This window comes from Numenius arquata, chromosome 9, assembly GCF_964106895.1.
Source record: "Numenius arquata chromosome 9, bNumArq3.hap1.1, whole genome shotgun sequence".
NCBI lineage: Eukaryota > Metazoa > Chordata > Aves > Charadriiformes > Scolopacidae > Numenius > Numenius arquata.
The window spans coordinates 30,899,071-30,916,543 of record NC_133584.1 but is presented as its reverse complement, the minus strand read 5'-3'; the positions used below and the strand labels follow the sequence as shown (position 1 = coordinate 30,916,543).

At 38.7% G+C, this 17,473-nt stretch overlaps 1 protein-coding gene across 1 annotated transcript in view; it reads right to left on the bottom strand.

The window, feature by feature from the left end:
- Positions 1-2,575: 2,575 nt before the first annotated feature.
- LMBRD1 (LMBR1 domain containing 1) overlaps positions 2,576-17,473 on the bottom strand; it is a 78,159-nt gene continuing 63,261 nt past the window's right edge. The window contains exons 15-16 of the mRNA XM_074153492.1: positions 3,759-3,850; positions 2,576-3,595 (exon numbers count right to left, since the gene is read on the bottom strand). Coding sequence (XP_074009593.1) covers positions 3,476-3,595; positions 3,759-3,850 — 212 coding nt within the window. The 3' untranslated portion in view covers positions 2,576-3,475. The remainder of the gene's footprint in view (positions 3,596-3,758; positions 3,851-17,473) is intronic.

Here is a 17,473-nt window from a genome sequence, read left to right as displayed (position 1 = left end):
GATCCAGTCAAGGGTGTTAGATGTTTGCTTACATAGTAAAATACCGTACGATAACATGACTGGAAAGTTCAAGTTTCCTCCAAAACCTGCAGAAAGCTATGAACTGATAGTCCAGAGTCAACAGCTAAATGAGTGAACTATTTCAATTCTTCTAACAAGAGCTGCCACAGCAGGGATAACTCTGTTAGAAAAAAAGTAATTCAGTGTTTTACTTGCAAGTATCTTATCCAAGACAGCACAAGAGAAAACTAGGAAGTTCTGTTTCTTAAAGTTCCTGCAAGTATTGATCAGAGCCAAGTATTTTAAGTCACTGCTATCTTAAATTTCACTGCTCGTTTTTCTTCATTGGGTGATACTGGATGTACAAATCTAGCTGGTGAGTTCATCACACAGTAAACTTCAAAAACACCTCATTTATTTTAAAGGCACAGTACAGTTGAAAATATAAAGTTTCCATCACATGAAGGGTTGATTAGAGATGAATTGTTGAATGTATATATTCATTACAGTTACATTAGTGCATACAAAATATTTTAAAACTTTTTCAGTTAAATGGTTCATTGAACTCCTGAGAAACTCTAGTGAGGATGTGGCAGGTGAAGAATAATTCTGATTATAAATGCTGGCAGCTATTTACTGCTTGTATGACAGAGGGTGACAGCAAGTGTCTGAAACAACTTCTGACCTCTCATGCAGAAGCCTGCTTCTCGCAAGCTGCAACTAGCAATGAGCTGGTGGTAAATCTGGTTAAGACTGGTACTAAAAAAAGTGGTACTTACTGAATCCTCCAATTAAAGAGACAAAGCCACGAACTCAAAAGCAACTCATCGCACTTCTGCATGTAGACTATTTAGTCGTGAAATGGGATTGGATTAGGAAGAACCTGGAAATGAAGAAAAGCCTGGAGGCAGGGGAAACCTCTAGCAACACATACCTAGGGACTGGTCAGGCATCTTGGCCAGTGACCCCTAAGCCTGCACACAACACGCAAGCAGCTCCGTGGCACGAAGCCAACACCTTCCTGCCCAGCTTCCCCAGATAAGCAGCAATCTTCCCAGTGAGAAAATAGAATGGATACCCCAATTTTGCAGAGTTGTATCTTAGCTCAATCTTACATCCAGAAAGATTAACAAACAAATCTGTACATGATACAGTCAAAGAAGGAAGTGATAATCATCACTGGTTAAAGCTGAAGATGAAATATGAACAAAATCCACAAAAAAGGAACAGTTAACTTTAAATTAGCTCATATAAGTTTTCCATCAGGGTATCCACAAAGAATACTCTCACTTCTTGGTATCCTCTGGACAGAACTTCCAAACAGTCAACATCAGGTTCCACCTTCCGTTTGTGTTACTTGAACTTCTTATAAATAATTCCTTGCAAGTTTCCCCAATGGTCATGCTTAGTGTTCAGCTAATTCTAGTCAAAGGCAGCTCAGACTGCCTAGGCAAGTTTCAGTACCTACCATCTGTGTTTGAATCCATATTTGTCCTTTCAAATGTCTAATTGGTAGCAAACAGATTGATTGCTATTAGTTGAGCAGACTTGACTGCATATTTGCAGCTTATGATCAAGCTACAACATCAGACATTTTTCCAGCTTGCCACATAAACTTGTGTGTTATTGGAGCAGTTGGCACAAAACGCTTGTTGAAACACTTCACTTTTGTTTGTTCCTAGAAGAGTGCAAACATCAGTTCCCTGTGTTCATGCATTAACTAAGCAACTCACCTAAGACTTCTTTAAATACTGAATTACAGAATCACAGGGGGTTGGAAGGGACCTCTGGAGATCCTCTAGTCCAACAACCTGCCAAAGCAGGTCCACCTAGAGCAGGTCCCACAGGAACGTGTCCAGGTGGGTTTGAATGTCTCCAGAGAAGGAGACTCCATCACCCCTCTGGACAGCCCATTCCAATGCTCTGCCACCCTCACAGGAAAGAAGTTCCTCCTCATGTTTAGGTGGAACTTCCCATGTTCCAGTTTGTGCCCATTCCCTCTTGTCCTGTCACTGGGCACTACTGAAAAAAGACTGGCCCCATCCTCCTGACACCCACCCTTTAAGTATTTTTAGGTGTTGATCAGATCCCCCCTCAGCCTTCTCTTCTCCAGACTAAAAAGACCCAAGTCCCTCAGCCTCTCCTTCTAAGAGAGATGCTCCAGGCCCCTCATCATCTTTGTAGCCCTACTGAAACTAAATTAAAACTCAGACATCCCTGAGAGCCTGCTTTTCTGAAATAACTCAGGAAGAGGCACACTGATTTTGAAATAACTGAACAGAAACCTGTCAGTTTAAATAGTTTGCAAACATGTGAGCAGGACCTTAGATTAAATTATTATTAAGATGTAGGGGAATTAGTAGTCTTATAGAAAGATTACCTAAGCTACATTTCCATGTACTTGCATGGACTATAATTTCCCTCAGGTAGCATTAGAAGTTTAAAAACCTGTACCTGTAAACATTTTCTCTTTCAGAGTCTGTCAAAGGATATTTGAAGATATTTTTCAGCCTTAGAAATATAGCTCAGTAACTATATAGCTAAAATAACATTACTTTACAAAGACAACAGGAATGACAAATATCTATGAACTGTGTTTATATAAACATATTGGCTTGTAAACAAGTTGACAACATTTGCATGGAATATTTAAAGAAGACTTCAAACTAGACAATAAGCATTAAAGAAAAAAATAAGTTAAAAGTTAATCACATCTTAATTACATCATTAGTTATTACTAAGTCAGGCACCTGGCAATTTCAGAACTGAACTGTATTACAACACTGCAGCAGGGCTCAGTATTGCCATTTACACTAATGATTTCCTTTGATCCAGCAAAAGCCACCTCATGGTTACCCAAGGATGCCCATGGGAACTCAGTGGAGATAGTAGTATGAAAATGACTTATTCTTCAGAAACCACTTACGTGGGAGTTTTTGCCATACTTTAAGGACAGTCTTTTGTTACCTATAGTTTTATATGGGAACCCCAGAAATAACTTTTGTATTAGTTTTGCTGGTAAGTCACATCCTCCTGAAAGTGTGAACTTCACCCAAATCTTTCCAGCAGTGTTTGCATCAGCTGTTCTACAGGATTTTAGCTAGCTTTATTTATGAGTTTGAATAAAAAACATCCCAAACGGTAGGCATGAAAGTATTTAAGAAAACTTAAGTTAACAGAAAAGCATCATGAATTATGAAATAGTTACAACAGTTCATCAAATTATAGACCAGTTACATATACACTTAATCATAAAACAGTATTTTCTATGTATTATTCAAAGCCAGCTTCAATATTTGTTCTGATATAACAGTGATACTCAAAAAGTGATACTCTTTTTCACCCCTTTAAGTGAGTACAATTATTTGCTGTATTTTTACAGGTGCAAGGATGCTTATTTGGGTATCAATTCCATACGGGTATGACTTTCAAAATAACTTTAATTACATTTTTCCATCTTGAAGACAAAAAGCTATCAACGGTAATAAACAGACAGTTCATCATCACTCATGTCTGAATCATCTTCATCCACTTCACCTTCAATGACAGATTTCTTGCCTTTGCAGCATGAAACAATTAATCCAATTAAAAAGACCTGCAAATTTAAAATAGGTAGTAAAAGTTAGTGCTATTCAACTGAGGCATACAAGAGCAATATATATAAAACAAAACGGCAGTGTAGCAATGCAAGCGACCCAATGACAACTACTGTAAATTATCCAACTTGATTCAGTGATCTTTATAACCAAAGTACTTACTGCAATGAATGCCCAGTTCCCAAAGTAATATGCAGCACTGAAGAACCAAAATTTATGAAGAAAGAGGTACGTCCGAGTAACAAGGCACTGATCTAAAATGAAAGCAAATAATACCAATTAACACAGAACAAATAAGAGTCAGTTGATTCCAATTTATAGGATAATAATTCAACAGTTTTGAAGACTACTCAGCTCTGAAGAAAAATTACACTCCATTAAATCAAGTTGACTCTCCTCTGCTAATAAGGTATATAGGGGGAATATCTGTTATTACGGGAGACTGAATGTGAAAACAGGTAACACCAAGCTAAGAGTTACACAGCTGACCCCATTACTGTTGGGCACAATTTCTCCTCCAGATATGTCAATTATTACCTGTTCTGACAGATCCTAGTTACTCAATTCCCATTTTAGATTAACTGTAGGCATAAGGAGGAGATACAAAACAGATTCTGTATTAAAAAAACCAGATTTTTTTCTGTTCAAGAAGGACAAGGAACTGCTGCAGAGGGTACAGCAGAGGGCTACAAAGATGATGAGGGGCCTGGAGCATCTCTCTTAGAAGGAGAGGCTGAGGGACTTGGGTCTTTTTAGTCTGGAGAAGAGAAGGCTGAGGGGGGATCTGATCAACACCTAAAAATACTTAAAGGGTGGGTGTCAGGAGGATGGGGCCAGTCTTTTTTCAGTAGTGCCCAGTGACAGGACAAGAGGGAATGGGCACAAACTGGAACATGGGAAGTTCCACCTAAACATGAGGAGGAACTTCTTTCCTGTGAGGGTGGCAGAGCATTGGAATGGGCTGTCCAGAGGGTTGATGGAGTCTCCTTCTCTGGAGACATTCAAACCCACCTGGACACGTTCCTGTGGGACCTGCTCTAGGTGGACCTGCTTTGGCAGGTTGTTGGACTAGAGGATCTCCAGAGGTCCCTTCCAACTCCCTGTGACTCTCTGATTTCAATACTTTGAAAAAATGCCTCTCTACCAGGATTGCTTAAGTTTTATAAAAATCAAAGTTACAGTGTTGAGTTGTGCAGACACAACACACCCCACCACTTACTGGGCCTTTTGTGACCCAGCTGGCAGACAGCTTATTTGTACCCGAGACCTGACAGTATTGCTTAAATCTTACTCCTTCTCTAACACCATAAATACAGCCACATCTACAAATACTACTCAAGTGTTCTTCTCCATTGCAAAGTGGCAGATTTTAACAGAACTAAACAGAATTAAGAATCAAATTGCCCAGGCATGTTTAAGACTGCCAACAGGCAGCACACGGGCTGGCATGGGACACTGAGCCTGTAACGGTGGTGTCAGAGGGCAGCCAGCAGGACATGACCCAGCCAGCAAATCTCTCCCACACTAGGAGGGTTGCACCGAGTTCATGCCAAGGTATAATGTGATCTCCTGTTTTTCCTCATTTACTATACTTCAAACCCCACCTCAAGCTCATTACAGAGCAGAATTTGGTATCTAAACAATTTGAACACTAGAATTTGCCTGCTCTTCCCTCAGTTCTGATCCCTGGGCTGGAAATACCCCCAGGTGCAGTTGAAAAACAGACTTCTCACCTCTAAAGTTGTGAGCAATACACTGCTGCTTATAGAGGCTGCTGAAAGTTAACCTATAACAAGCTAGCAAGCTGACACTCAGCAGGTTCTAAAGGTAAACATTCAAAGGTTCAACTTCCACATTAGATAACAAGCTGCTTTAACAATACCAAACACTACAGCTCAACTGGTTCCTGGGAAGAGAAGAGTTGGGAGTTACGGATAAGTCTTTTTCAGGAAGGTCTGTGCTTAACCTTGCAAAGATGATCCCCCTGAACCAAATCTCTAGTGTCTAGCGTGCTTGTATATAAACAGAAACAATTCCATTCCTTCATCAGATCTCCCGTGACTTACACTTTATAAAACATTAAAATACTAAGTTAATACTACTTTACACAGCAGACTGGTTTCTGCAACAACCAGTAGTCTTTCTACTACACAGTATCAGCAGACAAAAAAGTTAAACTGGGATTTCGCAACTAGTAGCCATTAGGGATACAACACATAAATAGGCACATTCTGCAGATAATTAAACTGCAAACCAGCTAAATTAGAGAAAGCATGCTTCTCCACTAACACATACAGAATACAAGCACAAGGAAGGAATGTGGCTGAACTAATCCTTCCTGGTTTTTCAGACTAGATCTCAGTTACACAGAGAAAACTGATTTCCACTCCCCCCTCTCCCCTCCCACCATTAACACCAGTCATTAGTGCTTACCCTACAAAAGAGGGAAAAAAAGAAAGTAACACACCAGTCACAACATTCCACTATTTGCTAAGCATGACACCTCCATAGAAAAGGTGAAGTTTCTGTCAAAGTAAGAAATGTCGGTAAAGTGAAGATGCTTCATAATTGCAGATAGTATTGTCAACATCTGCAGGTCTCCACCTGGTTACTTGAATTAAACAGCTAAAATACTTTCAGATGGCTCTCTGCAGTAATTGGGTTATATAGATGGTAAATATTTTAGAGCAGTTTGACCTTGATAAAACAAACATTTCTATGGAATGTGTCACCATTTCAGCTAACTAAAATTCACTTACTCCTTCTGAATGAAGATATTACTAAATAGACTGGCATAACACAACATTTTTAATCAACTTATTCCTCTATATGACATAATTTAGAATAAGTTATAATGAATAACCTGAGTTAAGATAACTACTTGTTATCCAGAATGATCATTGGGAATATTACTGACATATCTTGATCACTTGGAACAAAAGCGTATGTGGAAAGCTACCAAGCTTCCAATAGACAACTGCCACCACTTTAAGAATACAGCATCTTATGTAGTGCTGACCAAGCAACAAAGCCAAACATCCAGAATTCAAGATAAGACTTTTTTTAAACAAAGGATGACAAGTGCTAATAGCCACAACTACCTGAAGAGTCAGCTATATTTTACTTCAAGTCCACTAATGAGGTTTTTCATTCCAGTGAATTAAAAAACCCTTCGGCTCAATGTACCAGTATTTTCAAACAAAGGCTCCTTTTGAGAAGTGAATTAGCTAGTTTAAGATTAATTACAAGGATAAACAAATCGTTGATAAAATCTTAAGTCTAAAAAGTCATTTCATGCACTGAAAATTCAAATTATGAGAACTTATTTACAGATGAAGCCTGTCTTTTCAGCATCTATAAATACAGTGAGCTTTCACAAAAGCACATAGAAGGAAATAGTTTGTTAGAGAAGAGCTACAAATTGTTGTGAACAACATAACTTAAGAACATCGGCACTCCTTGGGAGTCAATAGTGCACATTTGTTTTACCTCTTCATTAATCAACTGGATAATGAAGCAGATTATATCCTCTGTAAATCCATACATCAAACTGGGGAGAAGGGGGAGCAGAGGCCCAACACACTAGACAGTAAAATTCAGAAGGACCCAATTTTTCCAGCCCCTTGGAGCAGCCCTCCAAATTTAACAGAGGCAGAAGTCCTGTGCCTGGAACAAAGAGACACCGTGCAACAGCACAGTCAGAGGGATGGCCAGATACAATGCAAATTTGTGGAAAACGGCCTCATGTCCCAGTGTGCAAACAAAACGTGTAGTTACCAGTGTTTGTCTGCAACACAAAAGTGTAACTGAATAGCAGGCTCCACTTACAGGGCTGCAGGCAGCCAGTGCAGGGCAGTAATCCCTCCCATCTCCTCTGGCTGGAACCGGGCTCCCCGGTAAGAGGCGCTGAGCAAGCCCAGCACACACCCACCCCAACAGTTAGAACAAAGAGCATAGGATGAAGAAGCATTTGTTCAGCTCGAAGTAAAGGTTTTTGGAGGCGTGCCTCACTGCTACTTAGCAGGGGCCTGTGCACCACAGGGCAACGTTCTTCCCAGACCTGCGCCACAAAGGGACAGCAGCTGCCAGCTGCAGCAAGAGACACCCCTGCACTTCTCCTACAGGAGAAGCTTCACCATCACCACGGTTAAAACACTGAAGCAGGCTACCCAAAAGAGGTTTCACAATCCTCATCTATGGTGACTATGGCTTTTCTGCAAGAAAGCATTTTGACAAAGAGTAAACAACTAGAGCAAGAACAGTTGGCTTCAGGTGCTGTCACTGCTGGAACACATCCGGATAGACCAGCTCCTAAATACCTTCTTAGATGTTATCTGGCACCTAGAAGTAATATCAATATTAATGTTTCTCTGCCATAGAGTATCAGTGTTTTGAAGTAAGAAAACCACTAGAATTCTATGAACTAAGCAGGTACAGGGCAAAGGTTTCAGGCTTGAGAACTGCCTCAGAGAAACACATCTTTACTTACCAGAAACTAAGCACCGGCAGAGGGGATGGTAGTTGCCAGATCGGTATGTCCCTTAAATAACTCAAAGATAAACTAAGGGCTCTGACAAAGCTTCGCTATTTTTATAATGGCAACATCTTCTTTGCAGCAATATACGTAATGCTTTCTCAAACTTCAAAATAAAAGGGATTTCTTAATTGGATATCTCATCTTAGACAAGTGTGTTGTAACTCAGACCACTTATGAAAGACTATGGAAATGTTTAAGACCCATGGATTGCCTATTTGTGGCTAGAGAGTATACAGAATAAGAGTCCTATTATTTAATTTTATCTTGCAATTCAACATTTCACTAGGGAAATGATGTAAGGAGTTATAGCCAATAACTGACCAAAAGTTAAGTAACTCTGCCCATACGAAAAAACTGCACAAGGAATTTACGGCCACAAAACCCAATGACACTTCAATTAGGTAAGAAACCAAGTAACATCTAATGGTGCAAGACCCATATTCCATATTCATTACTGCATAATCTCCAATTAATTTTTCTCTCAAGAAACAGTGACACTTCTGCTTCCAGCATCAATACCCATTGAGTGATCAGAAAGCCCTTTGCCCACGGGAGGGAAGGAGCACTGCAGTACTGTAAGCCATCCTGAGACACACGTAATGGTTTTTCTGTTTAATAAAAGAATGTCAAACACACAAAACAGTGGAAATAAGCAGCAAGTAATAACTAGAAAGAAATACTCTGCTAAAGATTGAACCCTCAAGAGACAGAGCATGGACTTCCCGGTTCTTGCTTTGGTCGCAAACTGTTCAGATGGACAAGATAAAATGAGCTTTAGCAGGTGTATCAGAAGTTTTATAATTACAACTTTCCCCTTTGCTCCTGTACCTATCATCTCACAACTTAACATCTTCATCCATATTTTTCTAAGGTCACTCCAGGACTTACAATCTTAAACTTCTGTGGAAATTGTATTTCATATATTGCTTTCACAGGTTTCTCAGATTCATGGAGTGCCAGTAACAGCTGCCCCCAGCAATAAACGCAGTATTTCATTCTTGTCTTGTTGGCTAACCAAGGGAAAAAAATGACTATATTCTTAGTTGCCCATTTCATCAATTTCTACAAAAGTGGTTTTTGCATATTCTATTTGAGCACATCCCCACTTACTCCATGTTCTTCTCTGCTGTGATATATATACGCACATAGACTTATACACGCAGACAAAATTAATACTAGCCTCATTCAGGTGTTGAGCCTGCCTTTGTCCTTCACCATCCAAGCCCTTCTGCTGCTGCTTCTCTGGTTTCACTAGCTAAAAATCAATCTGCTATACAAAGCTTTTACAATTTTTAGTTTATAACATCCCACACCAGTTATCTCTTTCCTTCAGCAACCTTCAGCTACCAAAATTGCTTAAATCTTCAAGTTGTCCCTCTTTCAACTTTCACAATAATGCACATACTACAGAGCTTCATCACTGCTTGCCTCAAGCTTAACTTTGCAACAAATTTGACACCTTTGGTCCCTTACTAGACTGAAAAGTGTGTTAGGAAACACACTACTGGAATTGGTTCATTCACACACAGCAAGGATCTGAAAAACATTTCCCAATGGGTTGTATGTAGCTACAATAGCTCCCCACTTAAAGAGATGTGATCACTAAGCTGCCAACATTTCAGAGCCCTTTGAAGGGCTACAGCACATTACTGGAGCATCAGTATCAAATCAGATACCAAATGTGTGTATATATACATATATATATATATCTTGCTATCTCAAATCAGGTTTGCAGCTATCTACAATATTTTTAAATATAGCTCTAACTTGCAAGCACAAGAAGATGCCTACTGTTTTCTCACAGTTGTTTGGTTTGGGTTTGGTTTTTTTTTTTGTTTTGCTTCGATGGAAGTGGTAGTGAGACAGCACCTGACAGACCTGTAGATACCAAAAGCCTAGCTGGATAATGTCTAGTCCAAAAGCCTCCCTTATTCAATAAGGGCTGCTCAGTAGGTTTGGAATCTAATCCTGCCAAACAAAAAGATTTAGCAGACCAAGGAGGAGGCAGGAACTTGGAAACCAGAGACTAGGGAGGAACCTGGAAAAGCTGTTTGGGACAAGCTATCATTCAGAAGGCAAACTGCTGTTTTCAGCAACTCAAGCTACAGGTAAGTCACATCCAATACCTCATATTGCACTTCTACAAATCAAACCCAATCCGATATAAACCCAGAAAGCCAGAAAATGATATATTCAACACAAATCAGACTGGTTTTATAACAAATAGTCAGATCTGATTTTGTAACGAAAGTAACCAATAGCTATTTGCAGTTACTTTGCTGTACATCAACTACTGCAGCAGCCATACGTCTTGATGATAATTACACACTATGAATATTTATATAAAACAACTCAAGAATTTGCAAGTCCCATCAGTGCAAACTTCATAGCACAAGGAGGCTTCCAGTCAGATCCTCCAAGATTTTGTGCTGAAAAGAAAAGAAAGAAGTCACTAGTCAAAGTTTCTGAAAGCTAAATAATGAGAACAAAGTCCTATTGAACAATAACCATTTCCAACAGTCAAATTTAAGCAAAGTTGCATTCACGAAATGCAGGATTTAGTTGCAGCAAGAGAGTACCAGATCTTACAAACGAGCAACCACAAACAAGCCTTAGCTAAACATAGCTAGAGTTCTCATTACTTCCCTCTATATATTCAGAGATCCGATCAGTCCTCTCTTTGGAGCTCATCCTAGCACAGCTATGGTCTTACAATGGAAAATTGCACCCAACTATAAGATTTCTGGTTTAGTTCAGTTGCAGAGAATCTGTGAGGGTGCCAAGACTTGCATGTATTAACAGACTAGAGGAAAACCATTTAATGAGATTCAAAGAGCTAAACCTGTTAATCTCATTTTTATAAGTTTAAAGGATGACTTAATTTTAAGGTTTATTAAATACCTTCAAGTGAAGAAAATACTAATGCTACAAGGTCAAACGTATAGTGAAAAGATACAGCATTAACTGATGACTAAAAGCTGAAGCCACGTTAATTCCAAACAGAGATAACGTCTTTTTTCTACAGGGAAACAATAAAGCACTAGGTCAACCTACAGAGGGAAAATGTTCTCTGTGTCTCTGTTTAAACTAGACACCTCTTGAAGCACTACGTACAACTTACATTAAGTACAAACACTGGTCAGATGGGTTTGAACACAAGCCATAGAATTGCTATTTCTTGCCTTTAAATCGCTGACTTCAAATTTGAACTTCTGCAAGAGGTGTTTTCTGAGTCTCCCTTAAACATCTTGGTTTTAAGTAACTAAAGGCAAACAGTTCTCACAATAAAGACAATAGCTATTCATAAACTTTCAAGGCAATACCCTAGAAACAAACATGGATGCAAGATTCCAGAAAGCAAGCAGTCAATGGAGAGCATAACCTACCATTTTCATTCTAATCAAAACACTTACCATTAGCTACCTACCACATTTTCCAGTATCAGCTTGGTACAAGCGTAAACTTACACCAGAACAGACTTCTCCTTGAAACTACATTACACCACTTGACCTCCTGCATTAACCCCATTTTTGTCACGGCCTTTCTACTTGCCTCATACTGTCTTCAGCTGACCACTTAAAGAAGGAAGTCTGTCCTGCGTGAGAAGCATTCGTTGTTTTGACCATCCCGAGATTGTGTTACATAGAAAATGATTTGGAGGATGGGGAGGAAAAAAAAAATTTTAACAGACTGATCTCGATCTCTTAATATCCTTACACAGAGTACTTCATATTCTGCCTTTAGACAGAAGTATTTATAGCCAGCTAACATTCAAAGAAGCATTTGACAAAGTAGGGCACCTTTTAGTGCTGGAATGCCTTGCTTATTCTCAGGAGAACAACAACAATTATGACTACCGTTAAGAAGTCAAAAGACTCAATGCCAAATTCTTTTAAGTAAGTTGGATGTGAATTAGTGATTTTCTCATTAATGGTGCTCTGAAAACAATAGCTTCCTTCCCATTCTTTCCCATCTTCTGCCTCCTTCAGACACATAATTCAGGATACATTGGACTGTAATCCAGTCCGGTTTCTCTCACAGTTCAGACTGACATCAGACTGAGCAAATCCTTTCATCCAACCCAGCTGCAGGACACATTTTAGGCAGTGAAAAAGACCATCTTCGTGAATTGATCTTTTCTAATTCTATTGGGCAAGTCACATTAGCAGATGGCCAGGAAACATCTGTATGTGAGCTTTACCAGCTGTAGCTGCAGGTTGCTGTTTAAGTTTTCTGCATGGCTGTTCTTGAGCATGTCACACAGGGAATTCATCAGCTGTCTGTACCAAGATAAAAAGATTATTTGATTACACCAGCAGAAGCAGCTCTCAACATTTCATTGAAAACATTTCCAGTACATTTTGTAATGAATGTTTCTCAGTGATGAAAAGATTTGGTGGCATTGCTGCTTACAGAGAGGCCAAATATAATGCCTTCTTTCGGTAAGAGAACTGCCTTCATTAAAAGAATAATTTTGTAGACAGAGTGTTGGTAGATTCCTTACTCAAAGGGGTTCTTACACTGGGTTCGTGGCTTCCTTTTAAGAATAGGTGTATACCCCTCCATTCTTTGTAAGCAGCTTCAACTGATATTCTGAAGTATTGATAACATCAGAGCATTTCACTTTCCTGTTGGGCTTAAATCCAAAAGGCAATAGAAACAGGATGTTGATCCAAGAAAAGAGTATGCAATTGCTGTACTGCTAAATTCCATTTAACATTTTGGAGTATTTAGTAAATGCAACCTCTTCCCTCCCCAATTACAATCTCTGGGAGGGAGAAGGGGGTAGTTCAGAGCAGCTCATATCTGTCCCCAGTGCTGGGGTGATGCAGAAAAAAAGCATAGGAATCGATGTTTTTACAACTGCACATTCACAACGTACTGTAGGAAAAGATCCACAGCACTCTTAGCTCCTCGTACTATTTAGAGCTGCCAAACAGGGCCTTCTGCACTCAAACATGCACCACTGTGCCTATTTATATTGAGTTCTCGTGATCAGAGAGGACTTCAGTAGCATTAGGTGTAAGTAGATATTCAGGGTAAAGTACTAGTAAGATCATTCAGTAAAGTAACAGGAAAATGGATAAATTCTTCCCCAAAAATCCTCATTTAGGTTTTTTGTGAAGCATTTTATAACTTTGCAAATTAATACATTTAAAACAACCATTTGGAAGTGGTAATCCAGGGTCATAAGATACTTAATGCAAAATTACTAATATTGAAAGTTCTGAGCAACTTGTTTCTGCTTTCACTTTCTACCCCTCCTGGATTTCTCTGAAGGAGAAACAAAAAATATGCTCCTGTTTGGGCACTCATATTTGGGATTTCTTTCCAGCTTGAGTGATGTCTATATCTAGTCTTCATTCAGATGAAAGTAAAGCCTGAGGTATTGCACTTGTTGACCTCCAGCTGACAAGAGAGTCATACGAGGCAGCACAGATCTAATTAGCACAGTAATTCCTGCTCAGTTCAAAGCCCTGGATATGGAAATAACTTTTTTCTTTCCCACTTAACATGCAGTTAGAGTCAACGCAAGTCTACATAAAAGGCCCAGAAGACAGACTGCACCCAGCATTTAGCGATCCTCAGGTAAGGCTCATTTCCCCAGTTAAGGAAATGAGAGAATCCTGGGAGATTCACAGCATGCTACAGATTTAATGTTATGGTTTTCTGATCCAGAAAGAGGCAGATAGTATTTATTAGATCTTATAAGTAAGGTTGGGAGAAGTCTTATGCACAAGCTTGCAGTGAGTCATTGCTCACATTAAATCTCATTAACCTCTTTAGCTAAACCTACACCAAGTTTTCAATGCATTGGTCCTGCTGCAGGTCTTAACCACATCATTGAACTCCTTTGCCTGACCTTGCACTCAACTGAACAGTGGACCCAACAGCTCAGCTTGCATTAGTCCTTGCAAACAATGATCAAATGAGGTCTTTGCCCAACTGTATCAAACACTGAAAACTAATGCTTTTTCTGCCTATAACAAAGATATTAAATTTACTACTCCAAAAGACTACTTTAAAAGCTTTAAAAATTTTATGTTAACAAGAATGCAAGCCTTTTGTGCAAGATGTTTAAACGTAACTAAGGAAAGGTACTTTTGAGTTACAAGATGTAGCCTGCTCTACACTGCACCGGAAGGTCTCCTTCTCTGGAGACATTCAGAACCCACCTGGACACGCTCCTGTGCAACCTACTCTAGGTGGACCTGCTTTGGCAGGGGGTTGGACTAGAGGATCTCCAGAGGTCCCTTCCCCGTATGATTCTGTGATTACTTTTTGGCTTCTGCTCTATTTCATGTAGACATGCTATTATGGCCTTTATGGTATAAAGCAGATTCAACTCATGCATACCAGGAGTCAAGAGAGACAAGTTTTGCTGTATGAAAGCAGACAATACAATGCTAAAAACACACAAATTATATATTTAACCATAAATACTTAAGAGTGTGGTTTTTATAATGTTGCCTTACGTTTCTCTACAAAGTGTAACTGTCTTTTTCACCACGCCAAATACTGGTTTGGAACACACATAGAAGACACTACCAACTATACCTGAAGTTTTAATAGTATTGAAGTTTTTGAAATAATTAGTTGCTACAACAAGATCATATCAGGTCTCTTCTACCATCTTAGAAAGAAAAAATAAATATGTACTTACAGTAAGTAGAGATCATATCTACAACATCCGAGTATTGAATAAGACAGATGAGCTTATAGCAATCTGCTCTATCAACACAGCCATTAAAAGGTCATAGTTTGCCTTACATTTAAGGAAAAACACTTGCTAGAATTAATTCAGTTTAAATGAAACAAAATAGAAGTGCTGAGAAGACAAATCACTATTTGTATTTTGTTCCAGTTCAGTGGCTTACATAAGATAAAACCCTAATACCAAAGCAGTCAATAAAAACTACAAGTGCTTGGCCAACCTTTACCTTCACTTGAAGTTAGGTGCATCTATTTTTGCTGTGTCTAGTATTGTTAAAAACAATAAAAGTTGTATTTAGAGATCTAGTTCCTACCCTTGAAATTTTCACTTGTCAACATATTTGATCTTATCACAGAGCATAAGAGTAGCATCTACAGTAGTTATTTTCATTAGTTTTCATTATCAGGTATTAAAAATGGCAGGTATTCTAAGCCAAGCATTGTATTTCTGCTTTCTAAAACTGAACGGCTGAAACAGTGAATAGTGTTTTCGCTGATGCAACTTCTTTTTTTTAGGAAGTTGAGCATTACAAAACAAACTTATTTCATTTATAAAAACATTTTAATGGCTTGACCATATCTGTAGTTAACAGAACTCCCCTATAGCCTTTAGAACACATTAAGGTTCACATTTAAGAAATATCCATCCATCTTCCACTTACACTAGGCTAGCACAGGACAGCACATCAATACCTTCTCCACCTCTTCCCTATTAAGAAAGGGGAACGTGACTCAAAGACACCCAGCACAACACCACATTTTAATGATTGCAAACCAAAGACATCATTTACACAGGCCAACTCTTGTGTTCAGCGCATCAGAACACCAGTTTTAAACATCAGCTATATTGTTTCCATCAATTAAAGCACATTATATAAAAAAATGATGCAAAGTATTCAAAGTACTCAAAATATATCAAGAATAGGTGGAATTTAGGAAGTTTCAGTCCAAGCCCAGTTCCTACAATTAATCAACAAAGTCTGAGCAAATCAGACCACCTGAATCTCTCCCAGAAAAGTCAAGACTAATGAGCTTATCGATGCCAGTGAGTGGTGTTCTCACAGCGAGTATTAGCCAAGAAGCTGTTTATAAGAAACAAAGATCCATACAACATGCTCAAAGTGATATCATTTTGAAAGATGACAGATTTTGCTCTTCTGAAGTCTGCCACAGAAGAGTTCCTATTTTCAATCACAAAAATATGACAGCTTAAATATGAATCGAACAATTATATTTGTCAAAATATCAAAATACTTAAAACTGCATGAAGTCTAAAAGTAGCCATCAAAAGTAAAGGTGGATGAATGATTTATGTGAAGTATGGGGGAGACAGGAGAAAAATCCACCCCCCCTTGGGAAATGATATGAACCATCAGGAATAAGGCTAACACCTGCATACAAAATTTGAAGATGAGTTTAAATACAAAGGAACCTTGCAAAAGGGACCACAGCTTGACAGACTGAGAACAAAGAACTAATGGTCCAGTTATTTCCACTAGTCCAATAATTGTTTAAAATTATCTTTCCCAATAACGCAAGTAGGAAGAAAGCTTGAGGAGCTGATAACATCTTGTAGAAGCACAGTCAGAATTCAGTTACAGAACACTGATAATAAGATGAGAACATAGGACAACTATTATTTTCATCAATTAGCAAATGCTGTCAAGCCTTTTTGTAAGTATATAAATGCATACATAATTCAACTCCTCTTTATACAGAGAAGCTGCAAGTTTGCTAGAGTGAGAACAATTGAAAGCTTCAGCCTGAGAAAATCTGGACCACTCTGAAGGCCATAAATCCTTTATTGAGATCAATTTTTTAAACAAGAGACCAAAGCCATCAATAAAGTTAATGGCGACCTTAAATAGCAGTCTCAGCATTGCAGTGGCTGGTGCAATTCAAACTGTGCAAAAATTGTTTATATGCAGAGGGAAAGGAAAGGGAAAGACAACACTAAAAAACAAATTCAGCATGATTCAATTAGCTTGTTTGGTTTTTTTTAATGAAACCAGGCTAAAACTCATTCCTAGCTTTAGTCAAGTTTCACAGAGGAATGAAGACTACATAAAATGTTACATTCTCTCAAAAAAATTAAGGCCTGCAGAGATGGAAAGTCGAAGGAGAGCCCCACAATTATCCATCTTGTTAGCCGCTACTCATAGCTACAGAATAGCCAAAATACATCTTCTGACAAAGTAACTGGTCAAAAAGGGATGGTCAGTAACACAGATGAGCAAGAGTTACGCTGGGTGTTATGGGGAATGACAAATTAAGAGGATCTCAGGAAAATAGCCTAAGATATCAACTTCCATTGGTATTGTTGCAGAATTGCAGAACTCTTACCTGTAAAGTTGCACTGAGAAGTTCAGATCTTAGTTTTCCTGAGTACATTGCGAAATTTAGTAAAATATGTCTTTGCATGTTTGTATGATAAACATATACACTGAAGCGACACTTCAGATGCTAAACTATTCACCAGCTAGGGTTTATATTTAAGGTCTTCTACATACACATTAAAGCAAATGGGAGATTTCAAGGTTAACTGCAATGCATTGTTACACGTGCTTTCTACTAGAAATAGTTATTTCTTCAAATGAATTAAATAAACTGTAAGGAAGATGCTTTC